A 25,771-nucleotide genomic window follows, 5' to 3' on the forward strand; every position below is an offset into this window, starting at 1 on the left:
AGGGCTTTCTGCGGCTGCGCAGTACGTCGATAGACCGTCGCGAGGGGAAAACGATGCGTTCCACCGATGTCCTGACTACAGGCGCCATGTTTGGTGCGCCTAGTAGCCGTTATTTCTAGCGAGTCTGTCTTCTTACACATGGCCGACACAGAGCAGTCGTCCTGAAATCTACTTGGATAGGAAGAGTCTTGACTACAGCCGGTCTTGTCTGATGAAGGGTCGGTGGAGGAAGCAGTGAAGGGTTAGTGCTAGCTGTATTACTATAGAATGTGCTGGGACTTGTAGTACTGCCTGCTGTAGTCACTGTACAATAGGGCGTGTTTATTAGGGCAGAGCGGGGCGATGTGTGATTGTAACTTAGCATGCACTGCTTTCCCACAAAAAAAAGTGTCACCAAGGGTTTATACCGCACACAGAAGTTTATATCTGTGCTGCAGAAAGTTCAGCGGGGTGAGAAGCTGCGTAAACGGGGCGTACAAAGCCAGTTACACCCCATATGGATCCCCCCTTACGGATAGTCTATGGTGTGATTGTGTTGGCGCAATATTTGCTAGTTGGTATGTTTTCAGGTGGCCAAATTCAAAGCATTAAAGGGGTTTTCCAGTGAAATACTATTGATGACCTGTCATCAGGATGGGTCATCCAGAGTTTACCGGCCGGGGTCTGTCGCTGGGACCCTGACCGATCATCTTAGCGGGCGCATGCTGTCAGCACCGCAGTAACACAGAGGTCAGAGCAGAAGCCTCCACGTCAACCTCCCATGTGGTGGCCGGCGCTTATAACTGCAGGCACAGTTGATTTTAATGAGAGCCGTGGCTGCAGTTACAAGCGCCGACCACTACACAGAGGTCGGCATGAGGCTTCCGCTCCGACCTCTGTGTATTTGCGGCGCTGACAGCTTTAGAGCTTCTTCTGTGATCCGTATTGATCATTGTATTACAGGGGTTAAACAGCAGGGATCGGCATTCTCTGATCTGTCTGCTCTCGGTCACTGCTCAGGCGCCACCCCTGTGCCTCCATAATCACCTCGCCATAATTGTATATCACCGGCTTACAATTTACCTGACTGGCTGTATCTGTGAATTTCCGTTTTTTCTGCTCAGGTCCCCAGCATGTCGTTTTTGTCGCAGTCGGAGGTGGACGAAGAGCAGTACGTGTTCACCTGCAGCCTGGACAACGTGCGCAACCTGTCCAACATCCTGAAGGCCATTCACTTCAAAGACCACGCATCCTGCTTTGCCACCAGCAATGGACTCAAAGTCACAGTGGAGAATGCTAAATGCCTGCAGGCCAACGCCTTTATTCAGGTAGGAGCTTCCACGCTGCAGGGGGGCCGGCGCCCGCTACACCGCAGCAGACTAAATTGTCATTGGTCACAAGTAGGGCGTGATGAGGAAGGAGAACGGAGGGAAAGCAAGAGGGCAGCTGGGGGGGTTCTATACAGATTTATGTAAATGTATAAATAAAATCTACACGTTTCTAGTATACTTTGTGTTTTAGTTCTTTATAATCTTCAAAATCTCTGCTTGCTGTCAGCAAGTGAAAATACTGTTGTTTCCACTCAGAGACAGTACCCCTGTACATAGCTAGTCCTGTCCTCAACTGAGCAGTGCATACAATTGTATCCAGTGTAGACAATGCTCTGAGAGCTAAACAGCCCAGACTCCAGACTGATACATTGTACATAGCTAGTCCTGCTCCCAGCTGAGAAGTGGATACAACTGTATCCAGTGTAGACAATGCTCTGTGAGCTAAACAGCCCGGACCCCAGACTGATACATTGTACATAGCTAGTCCTGCTCTCAGCTGAGAAGTGGATACAATTGTATCCAGTGTAGACAATGCTCTGTGAGCTAAACAGCCCGGACTCCAGACTGATACATTGTACATAGCTAGTCCTGCTCTCAGCTGAGAAGTGGATACAATTGTATCCAGTGTAGACAATGCTCTGTGAGCTAAACAGCCAGACTCCAGACTGATACATTGTACATAGCTAGTCCTGCTCTCAGCTGAGCAGTGCATACAATTGTATCCAGTGTAGACAATGCTCTGAGAGCTAAACAGCCCAGGCTCCAGACTGATACATTGTATATAGCTAGTCCTGCTCTCAGCTGAGAAGTAGATACAGTTGTATCCAGTGTAGACAATGCTCTGTGAGCTAAACAGCCCGTACTTCACACCGATGCATTATAGCAAACTATCAGAGATATTTATGAAGCTGCTGGGCTGTTTAGCTCACAGAGCATTTTCTACACTGGATATAATTGTATCTACTTCTCAGCTGAGAGCAGGACTGGCTTTGTACAGGGTTACTGCCGCCGAATGAAAGAAAGTGTTCTCATTCACTGACAGGTAGCACTCATCCTGAAAATGGTGAAAAATGAAGCATAAAATTTATTAGAAAGTTGTAGAATTCTCATTGGTTCAATTATTTGTATATTTTGCTTATATAAAACCAGGTAAATGGGTTTTCCCACTAATGATATTTCTGGTGGGCCCCCCAGTGATTCTGACATCCGCACACCCCAAGTGTCATCATGTAACTTACTTGCCATTCTTTGTATAACAGGCTGGAATATTTCAGGAATTCAGCGTTCGGGAGGATTCTGTGGTGTTTCGCATAAATCTGACCGTTCTTCTCGACTGCTTGACTATTTTCGGGTCAAGTGCTGTACCAGGTAACTTCTATACTCTGGGACTATGGAAACGCCATGACATCATCCTGTCTGATCCTTGGCACTGCAGCCGCTTCAATCCCAGGATTGTTGGGGGTCCTGGAGGTCGGACTCTCACCCTTTGGGTGCCTTTCCAGTAGTGTTTTTTTAACGCGATTGTCAGTGGGACTTTCTAATGTTAAAACCACATCGCACAAAAATTGCAAAGCACAAACTTGCGATGCGTTTTTAATATAGATGAGCGAGCGTACTCGGTAAGGACAGATACTCGAGCGAGTATCGTCCTTACCGAGTACCTGTCTGCTCGCCCGCAAAGATTCAGGTGCCAGCGTGGGTGAGCGCTATGTTGCAGGAATGAGCAGGAGGGGGGGGGGGGGGGGAGAGAGAGATCTCCCTCCCATTCTCCCCGGCACCCGAATCTTTGCGGCCAAGCAGGCAGGTACTCTGTAAGGACGATACTCGCTCAAGTATCTGTCCTTAACGAGTACGCTCGCTCATCTCTAGTTTTTAACATTAGAAAGTCCCATTGACAATCGCGTGAAAAAAACGCAGCGATATCGCGTGAAAAAAACACACAAGAAAAACGCAAGTAAGCAGGAGCCCTTAATGAATGATACCATACTCTAGCCATATGCCATTTAATTTATGGGATGAGATTAATCCTCTAAAGTGATGCTCCAGTCCTGGTAACTAAATTTGCCCAGCGACTGCTGGTGGAGGTGGGGGCGGGGGGTGATTATCTGCTGCTATCCTTTTTCCCGATTTTTTTGTTTTGTTTTGTTTTGTTTTTTTCGTGGATCTGCTTGTTCCTTGGGCCCCGGTGATCTAAGATAGTCGCGGCGAATTTTAGATTCCCAGATGTACCCTGGTGGTGTATCCGTAGTCTGAGACATTACAGGCTGCTCTGATTGGTTAGTGCTACTCTCATGAGCAGCGCTGGCCAATCCACAGACAGCAGTATCTGATTACCGATACACAGTGTAATGATGGATGGGTGGGGGGGTACTGTGGCCATGTTAGACAAATGAAGAGGGGCTCCAGAGAGAAATAGATTGACGACAGAATAGGAACAATGGACTACAGTAGGTAATATAACTTTCCCTTCTCCACCCCAAACTCCCTTCAGTCCTTGGACATATTTTTAGGTCACTTTACACAGCTTACCTATAGCACTGCTCATCCAGAGCTTCTGGTTCATTACTGCTGAAAGGCTACTTCCCGAGCAGATTCTTTATAAATGATACTTTGCAACGCTTTCTTATTCCAGCCACTTGCACTGCCTTGAAGATGGGCTACCGGGGCTACGGCCATCCCCTTACCTTATTCCTGGAAGAAGGGGGGGTGGTGACGGTGTGTAAGATTAACACCCAGGAACCTGAGGAGACCCTGGACTTTGATTTCTGCAGCACCAATGTCCTGAATAAGATCATCCTGCAGTCAGAGGGGCTCAGAGAGGCGTTCTCCGAGCTGGACATGACCAGCGACTTCCTGCAGATCACCATGTCTCCCGACAAACCTTACTTAAGGTACGGGCACCCGCGATCTTCACTGGTCACTTCTATGTAGTTTTATGACCCATAAAGAATGTTATCCTGGCATCTTTTATATTTGTTGATTTGTAGCCTCTTACCCTGCAGTAAGGAGACTGGGCATGCGTTCACACATCTCTGATTTGCTGCAGATTTTTCCCTTCTCCTTTGGGTCCTCCGCTGTGTCTGACAGCCGAGAAACCGACCTGCTCATGCTTGATTGCAGCAGCAGAGGCTTTAATCCCGCGCCACACTTCTACTATCAGAAGTCATTCGCTTATCCGTCGTCCAGTTTCTGCATGCATAAAAACCAAATGACGATTGGCTTGTGTAAACAGGCAGTCGCTCATTTATGAACAACTCCCTACTTACTTTGAATGGAGGCGGGTGGGCTGGAACCATCCCTGTTCCGTTCCGCCTCCATATACTAGTTACAATCATTCCTGTGTAAAAGCACAGGAATGATTACCGCTGGGACAACTGTCGGGTATTCTGCGCCTGACAGGTCGTCCCGTGTAAAATCGCCCCAAGTCATACACACCAGTATACTCACCATCACAGCTGCTGCAGGGGTCGCATCTGGTTCATTGTATACGTGACCACTTAGCCAATCACAAGCTTCAGCGGTGATTTTGCCGTGACCGACACATGACCACTGAAGCCTCTGATTGGCCTATGAGTTGTCATATGTGCAATAAACCCCTTCTGCGGGAATCTGAGTGGCTGTACTGTCCTTGAAGGCATCTGACCGGTGAGTGCGGCTTGGTTTGTAATTTTGAGCCCTCCTAAGCCAGTTTTTTCCAAGATTTAGAAAGCCCTTTTTAGGCCGGGCTCACATGGGCATAAGCACGTTTCTGCCACGCAAATATGGTGGTTGTTTGCACAACCGAAATGTGCTTTGGCCTGCTCCCATGTGTATTTGTATAAGGACGCTATTCACTGCCTATTACGCTCATAACATTTTTGCGCCTAATATGCTGCGTAAATACATGTGAACGAACCCTAAGGCCAGCTTCAAACGACCATGTTCACGCGCGCAAAATCTGGGCAGGCAATACGCAGAGAATAGAATAGTTGATTTCAATGTTCACATTCCTCGCAGCATGCTCTACTCTTATGTTCCCACACAGCGTGATATAAAGCAGTATGTCTGAAATGGACCCACTGCACCATATTCTACATCATGGCCACGATGGAAAACATGTCAAAATCTGCACCATAGGTATGGATTTGGACACAGTTTTGATGCGGATCCGCAGCAGATTTCAATTGAAGGGGTGAATTCTGTTGTGGATCTGCACCAGAGGGTCTTTAAGAACTGAGGTAGAACAGAAGGGGGCGGAAGTACAACCCCACAAACAGCCCAAATATAATGGACTAATATCTTAGAAGTATCACATAAAAGACAACAGGATAGTTAAGGCCATAAACAACATAGTGCTAGCGTCCAGAATATGGGGCAAGCCGAATCCAGGAGGGCTGATCCACGCACCCCTCTAGAACAACCCCAGGACTTTCCTAGATAACTTAATGCTGCGAAATGTGACGTGGATTTGAGTGCTGTGGAAAATCCGTACCAGTTCCGCTGTCAATGTAACCCTAAGCTTTTTTTTACATAAATTTACCAATCTCCTTTAATTGTGCTCAGTAACAGTACAGTAAAGGAGATTCCACAAAATATGCCTGTACAAAGATCCCCAGCTCTGAGGGGTGGCTGATGTCCCGTCTCCCACCTGTATGAGTGATTAAGATGTATAATGTTTCTGCTTTGTGTTGGTGTAATAGATTGTCCACCTTCGGGAACGCAGGAAGCACCCATCTGGATTATCCCAAGGACTCGGATCTGATAGAAGCGTTCCACTGCAGTGAGACGCAGACCAACAGGTAACATCGCGTTGGACTTCTCCACCTACATTCAGTGTCACAGCGTGGCCCTATGTTACCTAACCGCCATCGGTGACCGCAGCGGTTGTTTTCTTACTGCTACATTGTTGGTATTTTCTCACCCTTTTTCCAATGTAACCACAGAATCTGCAACTGGCAACAAGCTAGCCTCTCCTCATCTGATGGTAGCAGTGTTATAGTTTGTTGCCCCTTGCTGAACCCTAGTGCCACGCTCTTCAAGGGGCTTCACAATTTTAATGCACGTTTAGAGTATATTTGAGAACAAAAACGTTAAACATTTGGACAAGTGCAGCGTTCTGTTTTCACGTTTCCTTTTGAATGTTACATAAAATAAATGTAAATGTTGAACATCATTTTTGTGCGACAGAAAAGTGGGGTAAGCTTCAATTTAAAAAAATAAAGTTGTACACCAACATACGGGAGGCCGAGCCTTGTCACACGTATGCACTCCTGAACTATGCTTGACCAGTTCTATCAGGGGTGTCAAACTCATTTTCACAGTGGACCTCATCAGCCTTATGATTGCCTTCAAAGGCCCAATTGTAGTTGTAAGATTGTATAGTAATAGTGACCCCAGTAGTAATAGGGTCCCCCCTAGTGGCCCCAGTAGTAAGCAACCTCGATAGTGTTCCCAGTAATAATAGTGACCCTCATAGTGGCCCCATTAGTAATAGTGCTACCATAGTGGCCACAGTAATAATAGGTTCCCACATAGTGGCCGCAGTAGTAATAGGATCCCCCACAGTGGCCCCAGTAGTGAGTGTCCCTTATATTGCTGGCTCCAGTAGTAATAGTGACCCCTGTAGGTGCCCCAGTAGTATTAGTGACCCCATAGTAGTCCCAGCAGTAATAGCAATCCCCCTATTGGCCTCTGGCTGGGCAGCATCCCTACTGGCATTCTGCTCACCCAGCCTGCAGCTCCAGTCTGGCAGCGGCAGGGCAGAGTCTGTGACCGCTGATCTCTCCCCTCGATGTCTGCGCTGCATACAGGATGGCACATGCAGACACCAGGGTGAAGAGATGAGCAGTCACAGACCCTGCCCTGCCGCTGCCAGACTGGAGCTGCAGGAGTGCCTGTTAGGTTGCTGCATGGCCGGCAAGCCACCTAAGATCAGGTGGTAGGCCATATTCGCCCCGCGGGCCATGTGTTGGATATGTGTGAGTTATAGTCTGAGGACATCAAACAATACATTTAAGCACATTTTGTGTAGTAAAACTTATATGCTTGACAGATAGCTAAAACATGATGTGAACAGACCTCTAAAGGGGTGCCCAAAAATAATAGACTAGCCTAGATTCACCTGTCAGGGTCCCTACGGCTCCGGCACCACACCTCTGTTTCTATTCCGGCGCTCTGCTTACAGGCTGCAGTTGATCAGCATGTTTATGGGACACTGGTTGCTGCTGCAGCCAATCGCCGACATCAGCAGTCTGTTCATCTTTTATGTGACCACTCCCGGATCATATGCCATTGATGTACAGCTGCCCCAAGCTAACCAAGGCCAGCGATTGGCTGAGTGGTCACATGAGCAATGAATGGCATTTGACTGCTGCAATGACTTCCAGGTTGGACTGGTGAAGGCTGAAGCAATGGTCCTGGGGGGCAGGGATGGAGTTCTAACTTTTTCTTTATTTTAAAATCCCAGACAACCTCTTTAATACGATTTTGTCATTATGCATTGGTCAGAGTCAAAGCTAGCTATGCCAGGGGGGCATCCGATGACCATGTGACCACTGGTACAGTGCTGGCCAATACAAGACTGTAAAGATTCTGTATGTTTATGCCTCTCTTTATGCTTTTCTATTGCAGATATAAGATCTCCTTGCTGAAGCCGTCCACCAAGGCGCTGGCCCTGTCCTGCAAGGTGTCTATACGGACTGACAACAGAGGCTTCCTCTCGCTGCAGTACATGGTCAGGAATGAGGATGGACAGATCTGCTTTGTGGAGTATTATTGCTGTCCAGATGAGGAAATCCAGGACGGCGATTCCTAAACCCACGTCCCCTTAATGTCATAAAGTTTCATCGTTCTGCAGCTGTCTGATACACCTTCTGCACTGTTTCATTACAATCTCTGTTTGCTGTGAGTGAATATGAACATTCTTGTTTATATCCAGAAACTGAAAACCTGTTCTCACACCTGAGGCTTTGTTACAATTGTATCCAGTCTGGACAAGGCTCTGTGAGCTAAATACATTGCAAATATTTCTGCTAATTTGCTACAATGTATCAGTCTGTGGTCGGGCTATTCAGGTCGCAGAGCATTGTCTACACTGGATACAATTGTATCCACTTCTCAGCTGAGAGCAGGACTAGCTATGTACTATGTATCAGTTTGGAGTCCGGGCTGTTTAGCTCACAGAGCATTGTCTACACTGGATACAATTGTATCCACTTCTCAGCTGAGTATAGGACTAGCTATGTATAATGTATCAGTTTGGAGTCCGGGCTGTTTAGCTTGCAGAGCATTGTCTACACTGTATATAATTGTATCCACTTCTCAGCTGAGAGCAGGAGTGGCTATGTACAGTAGAGCAGTCTGGAGTCTGGGCTGTTTAGCTCACAGAGCATTGTCTACACTGTATATAATTGTATCCACTTCTCAGCTGAGAGCAGGAGTGGCTATGTACAGTAGAGCAGTCTGGAGTCCGGGCTGTTTAGCTCACAGAGCATTGTCTACACTAGATACAATTATATCCACTTCTCAGCTGAGAGCAGGACTAGCTATGTACAATGTATCAGTCTGGAGTCCGGGCTGTTTAGCTCACAGAGCATTGTCTACACTGGACACCCAACTGTATCCACTTCTGAGCTGAGAGCAGGACTAGCTATGTACAATGTATCAGTCTGGAGTCCGGGCTGTTTAGCTTGCAGAGCATTATCTATTGTATCCACTTCTCAGCTGAGAGCAGGACTAGATATGTACAGGGTTACTGCTTATGAATAGAAACATTAGTCTTCTCATTCAGAGTCAGCAAGCAGAGATCTTGCAGATAGTGAGGAATTCAAACACAAGGCAGATAAGAAAGCTGTAGAGCCTTTGATTACACTGTATATACATGGCATCAGAGATTCTTCTATCATAATGGAATGTTCACTGTTTTCTGGCACTAACTCCATTACTTGGTACACATGAAGACCGAGCAAGTGCCTACAGGGCTTGGGCTAGAATTGAAAGTTTATCCTGTAACATGGGGGATAACTGTCTGATCTGTGGAGGTCTGTCTGCTTGAATCCCCACCAATTCTGAGAATGGGGATCTTGAAGGTCTGTAGGAATGGAGCGGTGGTCCAGCATTTGCATTGCTGCTTCATTCATTACAGTGGTATGGTTGGAGATAACAGTGCTTGAAATGAATTAAAGAGAATTTGCCAGTTACTTCAGCCCTATAAGCTAAGCTTACGGTTAGAGATGAGCGAACCTACTCGGCCCCACCCCTTTTTCGCCCGAGTACCGCGATTTTCGAGTACTTCTGTACTGTGGCGAAAAGATTCGGGGGGCGCCGTGGGTGAGTGGGGGGTTGCAGTGGGGGGGGGGGGGGGGAGAGAGAGAGGGCTCCCCCCTGTTCCCCGCTGCTACCCCCCGCTCCGCCACGGCTTCCCGGCGCCCCCCGAATCTTTTCACCCGAGTACGGAACTACTTGAAAATCACGGTGCTCGATCGAGTAATTACTCGAAACGAGTACGTTCGCTCATCTCTACTTACGGTGGCTTTCAACCTGACACTGGGGAAGGTAGTATAAAACATCCCTGAACTTAGCGAGTCCGATACCTTCAGCCCGCAATCTTAACTTTTAGCGCTCAAAGTCGCTGACCGAGTCCCTTTCATGTGACGGTGTGCAGGATCAGCTCCATTCATGCGGGGCCTTCTAGACCCCCTTTCTCAGGATCAGTGGGGACTTTAGCAGTCAGACTCCCACCAATCAGATAGTTATCCTGTATGTACAGGATAGGGGATAACTATCAGTCATGTCACAACCCCTTAAATGATTACTGGGGACTTTGTGTATTTTTGGGAAGAATTGTATCATAAGACTTAGAGAAAATATCCGCGTTCTGTATTCCCACAGTGATGCAGCCGCATGTGATAAGATGCGCTTCATAGTATTTATTTTGTATTTACAAAAATGTATTTTTTCAATATACATTTTTTTTCAATAAATATTTATAAAAAATATCTTTGCTTGTTTTTGGGTCATCTTAAAGGGAATCTACAGATATGGAGCACGGAGCTCTTCAGCAGCGCACGCCATGATCCAGGATGATTGAATACTATAGTGGAGACAGGAGAATGTATTTCTGGACCAAACGTGACCCTTCATCAGGCCGTCACCACTAACCCCACCAGTGCTCATTGCCATTGATATATACTATTAGTTATCTGCCTACTCTGGGTTGACATTCACCAATAATAATGGAGGAGACGTCTTCACTACATCAATACAATAAAAATCTGTGCTGAGACAACTGGCGCATTTATGAAATGTCTTTATTTGTTATCCCAGCTTTAGTACTGTTCTTCATTGTATTTAATGAAGACATTCCCTTTATTATTACTGTTGAACATCAACCCAGAGCAAACTAATAGTATATATCAATGTGATGAAGCTTTGGGATTAGTGCTGACCTGCCTGATGAAGGGTCCCTAAATGCGTTGTGTTGTCGCCACTGTAAATAACCTACTAAAGTGATAATATGCAAGACTTGATTTTCAATTAAAGGAGCTATCCAGGGAATTGAGTTCCTCACCGGCAACTGCTGCGTTGGACCAGACACTTGCTGCTGAGTTGCGACAAGGAGTGACATGGTATTGCAGCCCTCCAGTGTCGGTGACTTCATACTTAAGGGATGGGCTGTCGGCTCATAATAACTAAGCAAGCCCCTCTTTCGATCACTGCATTAGCCAGAAGTGGCCGGTCCGACTCAGCAGGTATCTGTCAGGTATTCAGATCCCTGGATACCCCTTTAAGCACACAAGTCCAGATAACGGAGCACAGCTTACACAGCCTATGCTGTGGCTATGTGTAAGGCTAGGTACACATGTGTATTTTTGGGCCGTATGCTGTTCATGCGTTACATTTGCACTGGAAACAAGTACAATACCCTGAGGTCACAACATGACGTGATAAAGTCTGGGTGGACCAACAAAAACACGTAACACCAAAACGTAATATGTCCATAGTGGAACAATACAGAAATGCGATCCCTATTCCTAACATGGGCACATGCAGACCTTGCCTATTAGTGGGGCAATCGTCCTGATAAGGACGGCCTCACGTCTTGAACCTAAGGATGCCTAGTCTGTCCGTAGATTGGAAATAGGGAAGGTTTAGAGTTGAGCGAACGTACTCTGGCGAGCTTGATGCTCGTTCGAGTGTTAGCATACTCGATGGTGCTCGTTACTCGAACGAGCATCAAATCGCACTTGACCCCGCCCCAGCTTTTGGCTCCTCCCCGCTGTGACATGCCTGTTTTGGCCCCTCCCTGCCGCGACGCAGCACGCGTCATTTGAAAATTTTTGAGAGAGAGAGAAACACAAACCAAGAAAAAAGCAAAAGAAAAGCTCGGGACCCAGCGTTCCACATACAAAAATGCTCAAGTCTTCCATTGTAGTCAATGGGGTTCGTTACTCGAGTAGAGCTCTCGAATTTTACGAAAAGCTCGACTCGAATAACGAGGACTCCAGCATTTGGGTGCTCGCTCATCTCTAGGAAGGATAAATAGATGATGGAGCTAGCCATAAGTACATAGCCACACCATACACAACAAAGAAGACATAGTACAATCGTCCAGCCACAATATGGATGGATTGGGAACTAAGGCATCCAGTGGTAATTATTGCATTTTTCAGTGCAGTAACGGAAGTGTGTAGAAGCCCCCTTAGGGCATGTTCACATGGGACAGATTTGCTGTGGAATGTTCACTGTAGCAAATTAGCAGAAATATTTGCAATGTATTTAGCTCACAGAGCATTGTCTAGACTGTGTGAGAGTGGTCTTAGGCTGTTTAAGTGAAACCAGTAGGTAAGTAAGGGCGCTCTTACACAGAGCCAGGAGCATAACTATAGAGGGTGCAGGGGATGCGGTTGCACCCGGGCCCAGGAGTCTTAGGGGGCCCATAAGGCCTCTCTTCTCCATATAGGGAGCCCAGTACTATGAGTAAAGCATTATAGTTGGGGGCCCTGTTACAGGTTTTGCATTGGGGCCCAGAAGCTTTAAGTTATGTCTCTGTGCAGCATGGTTTAGGTATGGGTACGGGTACAGATACAGATAGAGGGGGGCCCCAGCTCACCTTTTGCATCAGGGCCCCTGAGCCTTTAGTTACGCCCCTGCACAGAGCGATTAATGGTTGGCACGAGCGAATGATGACAGCGTTCACTTGGTCACTTGTGCAGCCTATTTAAATAGGCAGATAAATCATTTGCTCGCAAATCCTTCACTCGAACGCAAACGCTGTCCCAGTAAATGAGAACGACTGAACATTCCTTATTTAAACCAAACGAGCCAACCATGATTTTTATGCTTGCATGAAATGAATGAATTCTAGTTCCTCATTCGATCGTTGGCTGCGTTAACACTAAACAATTATTCAAATTCGACCAAACCAGCATTTTCTTTTTCTTAATCGTTCCGTGTAAACGAGCCCGAAGCTCCACTCTGTTATTTGGACTTGTGTGCTGAATTGCAAATGGCATTTTTATCACATCATCGCCTGATGCTGGAGTACGTTCATGTTTGCCCCCCAGCTTGCTCTGTGTGTGGACGCACGGTGATTTACGGAGTTGGCGATCCGCCTTCCGATCCTGAGAATAAATCTAGGAGTTCATATAAACATGTTGTTCGTGTCCTATTGGATCATGTGATATTAAATACACGTACATGCCCCCAGATTTGTATGCCATTAGTAAGAGCAGAGGAACATACTATAACACACAGAATACAGCCCATTGATGTCAATGGGTTCCTTCTATTTTTCTGCGTATTCGTGCACCAAAGTTTCCCAGAGAAGTCAATGGGGGAGCGTAAATGCGCAAGCAATATGCAAGAAGATGCATGACGTTCACACAACCAGGAATGACATAAAAGATGCGCTGCTGGAGAGAGAGAGAGATGGAGGGATTCCTTCGGGGAACCCCCTTCTCTAGGGAAGGGAAGCCTGCTGCAGAGATGAAGGGAGTTCCCCCAGGGCTTCCCTTCATCTCAGCACAATGCCAGGGTTCCCTTGCAGGGCAAATGGAGGGATTCCCCAGCAGCGCCATGCCAGGGTTCCCCTGCAAATGAACCCTGGCAAGGTGCTGCTGGGGAATCTCTTATTCTCCACTGCAGGGGGACCCCGGCATCACACTGCTGGGGAATCCCTTATTCTCCACTGCAGGGGAACCCTGGCATCACACTGCTGGGGAAACCCTTATTCTCCCTTGCAGGGAAAACCTGGTATCATTGTGCTGCTGGGGAATCCCTTACTCATCCCTGCAGGGGAACCCTTCTCTCCCTGCTACAAGGAAATCCCTCCAGCTCCCTTTGCTGGCTGGCTGCATAGTCTCCAATAGGAGTTTATGGAGGCTTCTGCAATTTCCTGCAAAAGATAGATCAAGACTAGAGATGAGCGAGCATTGCCCTTAGCGAGTACCTGCCCGCTCGGAAGAAAAGATTCAGCTGCCGGCGGCGGGCGGGGAGCGGCTTCCCACAGGCGTGCAATTTGGCCACGCAAAACACGCTGTGCGTTCACACAGCCGAACTGCACTGACCCCCGCGTTATCAGCCACTGGGATGTGCGCAAATATACAGACACAATCGTATGCTCCACTAATATGTGCGGCATATTTGTGCAAACCCATTGACTTCCATTGGCTCTTGGGCTGCACAAATGCGCAGAAAATACAGCATGTCGCATATTTTTTATCAAAATACCGCCATGTGAATGAGCCCAATGCCTGCCCAATACACTGGGTAAACACAGCCATGCGAGCCCGGCCTTGGGGCTCATTCACATGGGCGGAACTGCATTTTCCGCACACATTTGCGCAGTTTCTGTACACGTGCCCTCGCGTGTTTACGTGTATTTGCGCACGCAAAAAAAATAAAAAGCACGTTACAAAAGATTTTAATCGTCAATAAATTTTAATTAATTTCATATGTGCTATTTTGGTTTGCAATATACAGGAAAGTAGAACGCGCCGCGTTTATCCTTACGCACACAACACACGAACGTCAACAAACCCCCCGAAATCACTATTCACTGCGGATTTGGAGGTACATAAATTTGCGCACATAATACGCTACACAAATGCGCCCGTGTTAACCCGGCCTTAAATGTAAGTTTTTCCGTACACGCATGTAGCGTTAACATTACAAACACCCCGTCATTTCATGCAAAAAAAAACAACAAGTTGTAGCCCTTGGAAGAAGGGAGAAAAAACAACAATAAAAAGAAGAATGACAAGGAAAAAATGCTAACAGTCTGTGGATTGAGGGGGTTAATGGAGTTTATTAAAAAGTACAATTTTCCGGTAAATTTGTGATTTCCGGATTTTCCTCCTCCGGTCCGCCGTTGCTCGCAGTCTCCAGCAGGGGGCGCGCTGGTGCAGTGCCGTGTCAGGCTGTATAGAGTTGTGTCGCGGTACAGACAGGACTTCCGGTGAAAGAGCAACATGGCGGCTTACCGGAGAAAACGTGGCCTCACCACTGAGTCCTCCTCGCGGAGCAAAAAGCCGAAAGTTCAGGAGAAAGAAGCGGGGAAGGATGGCGCCGGGGACGAGTTCACCATCCCGCCTCCTGTGTCTGAGGTAGGAGCTGAGGAGAGGTCCATTCACACGGTGCGGTAGCCGTATAACCACAGGGTCCTGCACCCTCCTTACACTTATCCCAGCATAGAGGGGGTTACTGCCTCAGGGACATCATCAGGCCCTGCTGTTCCCCACCGGTCAGGTGGCGGCTCCGCAGTGCCGTAAATAGTAGGGTTCAGTAACGCAGTCATGTGACCTGGTGATATTACGGCGTAATGTTGCCGTCACAGAGGACCGACGAGGCGCAGTTAATTAGAGGCCCCCACTTGGGCGCATTCACACGGCCATATCGCATGTTTCATACCGAAAGTCACGTGAAAAATGCGCAATTGTGAATGAACGATTCAAGCCAATGCGCTGTATTCACTGCTTATTCCGCGCGGCTGTGTGTTTACATTCATGTGAATGATCGCTGAGCGTTAATGGGGCCGCTGTGCAGGTCATTCTCGTTGCCATCCAGGCTCACACCAGCGAGGCGGATGACCGCGGGCAGTCAGGGCAGTACAGTTTTGTATTTCCGTTGCTTGGCAATGCCGCGGGTATCTGCAGCCCATACGTACGGGCGGCGGGTCGCACATTGACATCACTGCAGGCCGTCCCCTCGGATTCTGCCATAAAATAAAGGTGCTGCAATTTTTCTTCTGTTCGCGGAATACGCGATCCATACCCGCAAGTGTGACGGATAATTGGTAAATGCATGCCTTTCAATGCCCGCGGTTTATTGTGGGAATTCCGCGCGGATGGCGATCGTGGATCCTGCAATTCTAATCCGATCATGTGAGCCCGGCCTTAGGGGCCGTGTCAGGGTGCTGTTCATACGTGGTGAATTTTCCGCAGCGTTCAGTGCGAATTTTGCCTCAAGCTTTGGCGCAGATCGCCAGCAGACGTACTCCCTTCTAAGATGTGTAATCTGCTTTGATTCTCTGTCAAAGTCCGTGCAAAACACGATTTCTAAAGCGCCGCGGAATATATTGGCGCCATACAAAAAAAATCATCAATAATAGAGGAAACGTCCGTTAGCGTTTACGTTGGATTCTCAGCAGTGGAAAGTCTTTGTCACAATCTGCACAGTTGTTGCAAATCCGCCATAGCTGAAAGGGTGAGAGCCGCTGCGGATCCGCACAAAACATGCTGCGGGTCTTGGTGCAGATTTGCACCGAAGGTGGACACATGGGAGCGTACTCTTTTTATCCGCCCCCTTGTGGTCCAGAGATCCCAACAGTCTGGCATGTAATGGACCGGATTGGTCGGTGGTTGGCCTGATAGTCCGGGCACACTTGGTAGATGGTCCTTTAAGGCTTTTTCCAGGACTTGTGTCAGGGTAATAAAATTCTAAGTACAGCACCAATCAGGCCCACCCCACTTGCCCGCTGCTGGCGGTAAGAAGAAAACACCACACACACAGAGGTCTGGTATAATTCCTCACACGGGGCATGGCTGCGCTTTGCCGACGTGCTTTATTACAGATTACATGAGATCTTATACCCTTTGTCCCATCACCAACAAGGGGTGATGGGCTTATAACCATATATGGGAAGTCCGGATTTCCGGCCTGAGACACTGAAAACAGTCGTTATCTTGCTACGGCGCCTCTGGCTTATGTACAGAAAATCACGTATTCAATTAACTCCAGTGCAAAGAATCACCCACTCAATTCTAAGAAAACGGCCAAGCATGCATTCTCCATATATGGGAAGTCCGGATTTCCGGCCTAAGACAGTGAAAATTATGTACATAGTGGAACATCTTGATATCTTGCTTCTGGGAAAACGGCCAAGTACACGCGTCCTTCATGTCTGGTTCGGTATCATCTCTGAATTTCTAGAACATCTCTCAGCCTTGCAAAGCCTTGGAATATCTGATGTAAGGCGACATATAAGTTTTTTCTCATTTGGAATTGAATAAAACTTGCATATAGGTATAAAACATAAAAAAACATATGGCAATATATATATATATATATACCCTCACACTTGGACATGGATGACCTGTCGTCATTATCAGATTGCTGGTGGGCCGCCACTTGACACCCCTGCCTGTCACCTGATTGAAGATGCTGCAGCACTCGGTTGACCTCGTTACTATATGAGGCACAGCGCCGCATGTTTCATAGCTGCTGAGCCTAGTATAGCACCCAGTTGACTAGGATGGAGCTACTTTCAGACCATGTGACCAATGAATGTGATGTCACCTGCATGAGCAGCGGCCGCAGTTCTCAGCTGAGTGTTGCAGCATCTTTAAACAGCTGATCACTGGGGGTCTCTGTGGACACTACCGATGCACTGTGATTGACCAGTATTTCTCATTTGATCAGCGTTGGCCAATCAGAAAGCAGTGCACAATGTACACCCTATGATCGGATGGTTGCTTAAAGGGGTTGTCCCGCGCCGAAACGGGTTTTTTTTTTTTCAATAGCCCCCCCCCCCCCCCCCCGTTCGGCGCGAGACAAACCCGATGCAGGGGTTTAAAGAAAAAAACGGATAGTACTTACCCGAATCCCCGCGCTCCGGTGACTTCTTACTTACCTTGCGAACATGGCCGCCGGGATCTTCACCCTCGGTGGACCGCAGGTCTTCTGTGCGGTCCATTGCCGATTCCAGCCTCCTGATTGGCTGGAATTGGCACACGTGACGGGGCGGAGCTACGAGGAGCGCTCTCCAGCACGAGCAGCCCCATTCAACACGGAGAAGACCGGACTGCGTAAGCGCGTCTAATTGGGCGATTAGACGCTGAAAATTAGACGGCACCATGGAGACGGGGACGCCAGCAACGGAACAGGTAAGTGAATAACTTCTGTATGGCTCATAATTAATGCACGATGTATATTACAAAGTGCATTAATATAGCCATACAGAAGTGTATAACCCCACTTGCTGCCGCGGGACAACCCCTTTAAGGCATCCATACACATTAAAGAAGACTCAGCTGAATCTGCGGCCCTCATTAGGGCTATCCGATGTGCACGGGGGCCTCCCAACTTAAGACAATCTGCTTTTTACATAGGACGACCTGTCGGGCGCAGATGCCCAATAAAGCGTCCCAGCGATAATTGTGTTTTTGCACAGGGACCATTCACAATAAAGAGGCAGTCGCTCATAAGGGAACAACTGCCTGTTCAGACGGGCCGATCCCTCGTTTAGTCTTCTGCATGCAGAAACTGAGCAACAAACGAGAAGCAAACGGATTCTCATTGGCTGTTCGGTCAGGCGTGTACGATATCGTTCAGATTCCTGCTGGATGCGAGTACGATTTATCGGCCGTGTAAAAGGACCCTTAAGGCCCATTTAGACACAACGATTATCGCTGGAAATTCGCTCAAAAGCCGTCTTTTGAGCGATCATCTTTGTGTGTAAAAGGGCCTTTACTCTCCTCACCCCATTGAAAGCGCATGGATGCTCCACATGCACTTGTATGGAGGGTCGCGGGGGTCTGCTGTCCCATTTAGGATGACATTATTGTGGGGGGCAAAACCGCACGTCCCTGGTGACTGACTGGCCAGGAGGTGGTATGAGATGAGGAGTAGGACAGGTGGATGGGTGTACAGCGCCCCCTATGCCAGTGTATATTAAATGCCCTACGTTAACGGTGTGTGACTGTAATATCCCGGAGACCTGCGGCTTACACATAACCACCTTGTTGTTGCAGGGAAAGTGGAAGAACAAGGAGCGGGTGCTGGTATTCTCTTCCCGTGGAATCAACTTCCGCACCAGACATCTGATGCAGGACCTCAGGATGTTGATGCCTCACGCTAAAGCCGGTAAGTGCCCTATATAATGTCCCCCAGCCAAGCCCATCCAGTACCAGGGTCACTCTGGGCAGGATGTCTGCATGTAAAGAAGGACATGTGTTTTCATTCCTCAACTTGCTGTCAATGAATAGACAAGGTCTGTTACATCAGGGGTCCCCAACTCCAGTCTTCAGGGACCACCAACAGGCCATGTTTTCTGGATCTCCTATGGTAAGAACATCTGTGGCAATGTCTGAGGACTGACAATAATTACATCACCTGTGCAACACTGAGGAAATCCTGAAAACGTGACCAGTTGGGGGTCCCTGAAGACTGGAGTTGGGGAACACTGGTAGAGAACTGCAGAACTTGTAAAGGACCATTTAGACACAACGATTATCGCTCAAAAGATGTCTTTTGAGCAATAATCATGTCATTTACAGCGCAAGATGATCGCTTGTCTCCTGCATCCAGCTGTTCCCCGCTCACAGCGCCCAGCTGTTATACAGCCGAGCGCTCTTAGCGGGGTATGGAGAACAGAGCTGGACCGCTCTGTTCTTTTACCCAGCCTGGCATCAGGGAGTGGAATACAGCTGAAACAATAGTACCAGCTCTATTCCGCTGTGAATCCCTGAGAAGTCTCATCGTTGTCTTTTAGCATGCTGAAAGACAACAATGAGCGACGAGGTAACAAAAATTGCACAATGTTGGTGCCGTTACAACGATTATCGCTCAAAAGATGGCTTTGAGTGATAATCGTTATCTAAATGGGCATTAACACATGAAGAACATATAAGATATGTTCACATGGCAGACCTTTGGCGGATTTTTCCTCGCAGATTCCGCCTCTAAAAGTGCAGCAGTCCACAGTAAGGTGCACATACTTTTCCTGCGGATTTGCCCCCCTCTATGCTGCGGTTCTGTATACAGATTTAGCCCTTGTCAGTAGGCATACTTGCCATGGAATACACATCAAGAAGTGACATGTGACTGTTTTTCCCCCCTTGCCCCGCCTGCAGATTTAACATCCGTGCCATATAGACTGCGGCACGGGTTCATTCCTATTCACATGAATTGGACACTTTAACAGCACTGATTCGTTGTGGCTTACGCAGCAGATTTGCACTTTATGGACATACCATTAGACAACGGTCATGTATATAAAGGACTACGGTGTTTGTCCTCTATAGCGACTTATGGCGTACGCTAGCGATTTGTCATCAATTTCCTGTTGGTGGGGGCTCTTGTGCTTGGACCCCTAAGCAATCCTTACAAGCTCCCAGCTTCCCACTGTGTGGGGGGTGTACACCACTACCCATTCACCTTCATGCAATTCCCTGATTCAGGTCCTCTGAATCAATGGGGTTCCCTGACGTTACCCCACTATCATAATACTACGGCATGTCCTGTGATATGTTATGTTCTATGATGGTAATAGGAGTCTCTCATCAGATATCATTACAATTATAGGCACCTTTGGCGCCTCCTTCCTGACACTGTTTATCTCCCTGCACACAGCAGCTTCTTCCTCCATCATTGTGTTAGGTGATGCTGTGATGGCAGCAGCTGTAGGATATGGCATGTGTATCTACTACCTGTATCTTCCATATTCTCCTTCTTTGCTGATATGACATGTGTATCTACTACCTGTATCTTCCATATTCTACTTCTTTGCTGCTGTTCACATTATTTTTTCTTTGATGTTTGCAGATACTAAAATGGACCGAAAAGATAAACTGTTCGTCGTTAATGAGGTACGTGATGTCCGACGACCTTCAGATTATTATAAAGAAGGCTTTCTGGTGTTCACTACCTACATCAGGGTACATGGTAATACGGAGGAGTCTCTGTATTGTGAACCCTCCCATAGGGGTTGTCTACGTCTGAAACTATTGATGACCTGTCCTCCGATACGTCACCAATAGTTGATCAGCAGGGATCTGCCTTTCAGCACACCCACTCCTCAGCTGTTAAGTGGTCCGCTGACAGCTCTGTACACATTGCAGAAGCCTGGGTTGGTAATTACAGGCACCGCTACCATTGAATTCAATCCAGGGCCAATATGTGGCCCTTAAGATAGGCCATCAATGGCAAATCAGCTGTTCTCTAGGCCGCCGCACTGAGCAGTGGCCAGGTTTGGTATTACAGACAAAGTTGCCATGCGTTCAACTCAATCAAAATTGCCTGTAATACCAAGCCTAACCACTGCAGTAGGAATGACGCTGTTTACTCCCTACAGAAATAAGCTAAGTGCACCAGTCCAGAGAAAAGCTAGTCAGCGGGGATCCTGCGTGACCAACCTCCACCAATCTACTTATTGATGGCTTATCCTGAACAAAGGTCATCCATAGTTTTACAGCAGGACAACCCCCTGAAATTAAAAATTGGGTATCCGTTCATGAATTGACCCGTTAGTAGTGCAGAATTGCATCAGATCACTGAGCTACCAAAGCGTCCTCGGGATGATGACCCTCCAGTTTCCGGTGACCTCCGTATGGATATCGGGTCTACTTGGCCGCGCTCTTGTTTTTTGTGTATTGGGATTAGGAGAAATTTGCTTACAAGTCTACAGAAATAAAATCCGCCTCCTTTTGTGTGTGTGTGTGACGCTCACTTGTCCTGCAGGTCTGTGAAATGAAAAATTGCAACAAATGTATTTACTTTGAAGCAAAGAAGAAGCAGGATCTGTACATGTGGTGAGTGACCCCTCGTCTGTTAAGTGGGTTCTCCGTTTTATATACCCCCTACTTGTTAGAAGGGTTTCCCTACAATAAGCTGATCACTAAGTGTCCTCCCTGGTGGAACCCCCAGCGATGAGCTGTAATCTGGGAGAAACCTGACGGCTTTCAATTTTTTTCCTGCAGTGCCCCACAGGGGAAACTAAGTATTACAGTGTCCATTCATATCAATGGGTTGTCTGTCATACAGGACAGTCTTCTACAGAGAGAGATGTTCTTTATAACCACTTTCCTGATAGTTGGGTTATGATATTTCAGTCTATCCTTATTCGGAGAGGTTATTTTATGTTCCTCTGAATAAATATTTCTATATTTTAGGATATCAAACACCCCTGAAGGACCATCGGCAAAATTCTTGGTCCAGAACAGTAAGTGACAGATTAATGTTTTATGGTGAATCTGTAAGTGGTGGTGATGAAATGTTCTGATGTATGGAGCCACTAGGGAGCGCTGTTTATATTTGAACTGATCCTAGACGCAGAACTACTCTTGACTGAAGAGACCTAGTATCTGTGTTCTATCGGATTATTTGACCTTTAAGCCCCTCTTACAGCAGCTCTTTTTCACTTTTCCATCTCCACTTTTTCAAACATTCTAAAACCAGGAGTCCAACGGTGGCCTCTGCTCATCTCCTCTGCTCATCTCCTCTGCTCATCTCCTCTGCTCATCTCCTCTGCTCATCTCCTCTGCTCATCTCCTCTGCTCATCTCCTCTGCTCATCTCCTCTGCTCATCTCCTCTGCTCATCTCCTCTGCTCATCTCCTCTGCTCATCTCCTCTGCTCATCTCCTCTGCTCATCTCCTCTGCTCATCTCCTCTGCTCATCTCCTCTGTTCTCCTTTTCTAGTTCACACCCTGGCGGAGCTGAAGATGACTGGAAACTGCCTGAAGGGCTCCCGCCCGCTGCTCTCCTTTGATCCGGTTGGTATTAAACTTCTGATGTAGTTTTTGCTGTTTGTAGATCCTTGGTGTATCAAACAACTCTCAGCATCTTCCATCAGTCACATGAGCGCTGTAGTAGCATGCTGGCAGTGACTTAGTATCCCCCTTCTCTGCAGGCATTTGATCAGGATCCGTACCTCGCGGTATTAAAAGAACTCTTCATACAGGTAACGATGACCCCCGTGTGTTTGTGTTCTCTGCTCGGTGACGCTGCTTCTGCATTTTATATTCTGTTGTCTGTTTGCAGACTTTCGGAACCCCAAGATATCATCCAAAGAGTCAGCCCTTCGTGGACCACGTGTTCACCTTCTCCATAGCAGACAAGAGGATCTGGTTTAGGAATTATCAGGTCAGTTGTGCCAAGGAGGTCTGCCCAGCTTTCCCAGAGACCTGAATGACTATGCAGTGAAACAGGGTCAAGAAAGTATTGGGGCGTGTTCATACGGGACCTAAAATCTGCAGCATTTACAGTACAAGCCATTTGGATGAAATTTTAAGAAATCCCTTTCAAGTGATGCAGGAAAAAATCTGCACTGAATCCTCAGTGGGAGTGACGTATGCTTACAGGCTTTAAAGGGGTTGTCTAGTTGTAAATTGTAGATGGCTCCTCCGCAGTATAGGCCATCAATAGTAGATTAGTCTGCCCAAGAGTCACGCTGATCAGCTGTTCACTGAGCTGGTGTGCACTGTTTCATTTAATAGCCTGACAAAGGGGGCGATATCCCCGAAAGCTTGCTTGTTGTAACATCGTGTATTTTTGTTAGCCATTAAAAGGTATCATAACTACAAGATTACTTGGTTTCTCTCTCTGAGAGCAATCACACATTGCTCTACTGGCTAACACCGTACCAAACCTTTTTTTTTCATTGAACCCTTTTGTACAGGAAGCGGACGCCTCCGTTCTTGCTGCAGTGGCCAGGGTTGGTATTGTAGGCATTGAAGTGGATAGGAACTTTGCCTGTAATACCAAGCCTGGCCACTGCAGTGAGAATAGAGCTGTCTGCTACCTGCAGAAATCTGCTTGGTGAACAGCTGATTAGAAGTGGTCCTAAGCCTCAGACACCGGACAGTCTAGTATTACTGGCCAATCCTGCAGATAGGCCATCAATAGTTTACAACTGGACAAATCGGCGTAGCTTTTATCTTTTTTAATCGGCTGCATGTGATGCAGCTGAAGATTGGGTGTTCACATTCACTTTCGACAAGCAGAGAACTGAAGCTGTGAAGTTCCAGGACTTCTTACTACACATCATTTTCCTAACACTGCAAACTTTTCAGTTGCGTCCGATGATGGTGGCGGAGGGTCTTCTATCTTCACTGTTAGTTACCCTTGTATTCATCTTGTGATGTCGCAGATTATAGAGGAGGACGCGTCTCTGGTGGAAATAGGACCTCGCTTTGTGCTGAATCTCATCAAGATTTTCAAAGGCAGCTTTGGAGGACCCACCCTGTACGAGAACCCTTACTATCAGTCTCCAAACATGGTACGTTCACCACCTCCATCTACAAACGCCTGCTGCCTGTATCCCCATCAATTAGTAGGATTGTAGACTTGAGAACTAGTTTGAAATGGAGGCTTAAAACATTCATTATGTAACTAGTCCCTCCCCCCCCCCCCCCAGTATATATAATCAGCTAGCTCTACCTTGTTTAGTTATTCCTGTCAATCTGAAAATTCCCATAGTCCTTCTCTTTAAGTGGGTCATGTGATCTCATTGTGATCTGGACATTTCTTGTCTCTGTTCTCTCCAGGAATTACTTCCTGTATGATAAAATTGCACAGACTGTACCACACAGGCTCATCACCAGGGGGACAAACACTTATCACAGTTACTGCCTGCTTGGAGCACAGTGTGATTATCCTTTGCCCTCTATATTCACCTCAAAAGCTACAGACCACAAGTATACAGTCAGGAGGATAAGCTGTGATCTACTTCATTATGCCTGTGTTACAGGAGATGACAGTTCATCCTCCCTGACTGTATAATTATGGTCTGTTGCTTATTTAGGTGAATATAGAGGGTAATGATGAGCTCACTGTCCTCCCAGCAGACAGAGATGGTACTGCCTTGGGATGATGCATCTTGGAAATGATTGGCACAGCATAGTGTAAGAGAAAGCAAGGACAAATATCTTCATCAAGATGGTGCTTCGTAAGCATCAGACAAGAGGCTGCACTGCATGGAAATGATTGCAATATAGATAAGAGATGTCTAGAGTGTGACAATCGGGTAAGGGGTGCAGGGATAGAAAAATGTGTTTTCGATTCGAGTGGTCCTTTTTAAGCCCCATAAAAATTGATTTCAAAACACAAAGCTGGTGCCCATCCTGATTTTTAGCAAAATTGCCTTTGTTAATTAATAACCTCTTGAAATTTGAACCAAATTTGTGACATTTACCCCTCCAAATATACTAAATTTATGAAGCCGGGGTCCTTGTTTATAGTAGGCGTTAATCCTGCCAATTACACTGCAGTGTTTTATTTATATATATCTATATAGCCCCATTCCTAACAAGTATCGCATGAAATGTCTCCACATCCTGGTGAATCTGCCTCTCCCAGCGCCTTTTTTTTAATAGACCTTCTAATTTTCCTTTCAGCACCGGCGCCTCATCCGATTGTCCACTGCGGCAAAGATTCGAGAGAAGCAGCAAGTGAAGACCCTTCATAAAATGAAGAAGATGGAGGGGACAGTGATTGTTCCTCATGACCCCACGGCGGACGTGTTTGCCACCCCAGCTCCAGAAAAGCCTGTGGTCATTGAGACTGAGCCGCCATTAGTGAAACCCAGCGTGAAGCGGAAAGACAAAAAGTTCAAACGCCAGAGACTGGCTAAAAAGCGTTTATGAACTGTGGGAGCGTGTATGTGCCAACCTCGGAGCAAATGATCTGTTTTTACATTAAAAGTTTTAAAGGAAGACATAAACCTTTCCTCAAACCGTCATCATTGTGTTATTTGGCTTTATCGTCAAATTACACTTATAAGCCTTGTTCTAATGCCAAACAGAGAGGGTTAAAGGGGTCTTCCACGCTTTTATTGATGACCTATCCTTTAGATAAGTCAATAGTTGATCAGCGGGGTCCACCGACTGGTCAGAGTGCCTACGTGACCCTTGTCTATTGCCGAATGTGCCTACAATGGACAACGTTTAGGGGTACTTGGGTTCTGGCATCATGTGGATGTGGCGTGCCAACTAGCTAACATTGTACAGACACGTACCCGCTTTGTGACAGCGAGATTCCCTTACAGCAGCGCCCCCTATCAGAAGGATAATGTGCCCAGCTGCACTGCAGGAACCGTTCAGACACAGGACAGTAAGATGAAGGTGATGACCTGTCCTCGAAATTACCACTCCAATCGAGAAAAGCAAATCCGAGCCATAAGCGCAGTTATCTGTATTTCTAGCGGCAGAGGCCAAGTTGTATAAGCAGCTTCGTACGTTCTAGCCCTGGAAGGATGGCACATGACAG

The 25,771-nt window shown here is 47.1% G+C and overlaps 2 protein-coding genes across 2 annotated transcripts; both read left to right on the plus strand.

Annotated features, from left to right (window-relative positions):
- Positions 1-131: 131 nt before the first annotated feature.
- Positions 132-9,620, plus strand: RAD1 (RAD1 checkpoint DNA exonuclease). Its single transcript, XM_066602453.1, has 6 exons — positions 132-241; positions 1,104-1,307; positions 2,570-2,678; positions 3,943-4,201; positions 5,990-6,088; positions 7,920-9,620. Exons 2-6 carry the CDS (start codon positions 1,113-1,115, stop codon positions 8,101-8,103), a joined length of 846 nt encoding a protein of 281 aa, XP_066458550.1. The 5' UTR covers positions 132-241; positions 1,104-1,112; the 3' UTR covers positions 8,104-9,620.
- Positions 9,621-14,738: 5,118 nt separating this feature from the next.
- BRIX1 (biogenesis of ribosomes BRX1) lies at positions 14,739-25,238 on the plus strand. Its single transcript, XM_066602456.1, has 10 exons — positions 14,739-14,893; positions 18,539-18,650; positions 20,331-20,374; positions 21,246-21,316; positions 21,677-21,726; positions 22,205-22,278; positions 22,416-22,466; positions 22,547-22,648; positions 23,655-23,783; positions 24,901-25,238. The coding sequence occupies exons 1-10, from the start codon at positions 14,759-14,761 to the stop codon at positions 25,147-25,149; spliced, it is 1,017 nt and encodes a 338-aa protein (XP_066458553.1). The 5' UTR covers positions 14,739-14,758; the 3' UTR covers positions 25,150-25,238.
- Positions 25,239-25,771: the final 533 nt, after the last annotated feature.

Source organism: Eleutherodactylus coqui, chromosome 5 (assembly GCF_035609145.1).
Source record: "Eleutherodactylus coqui strain aEleCoq1 chromosome 5, aEleCoq1.hap1, whole genome shotgun sequence".
NCBI classification, from domain to species: Eukaryota; Metazoa; Chordata; class Amphibia; order Anura; family Eleutherodactylidae; genus Eleutherodactylus; species Eleutherodactylus coqui.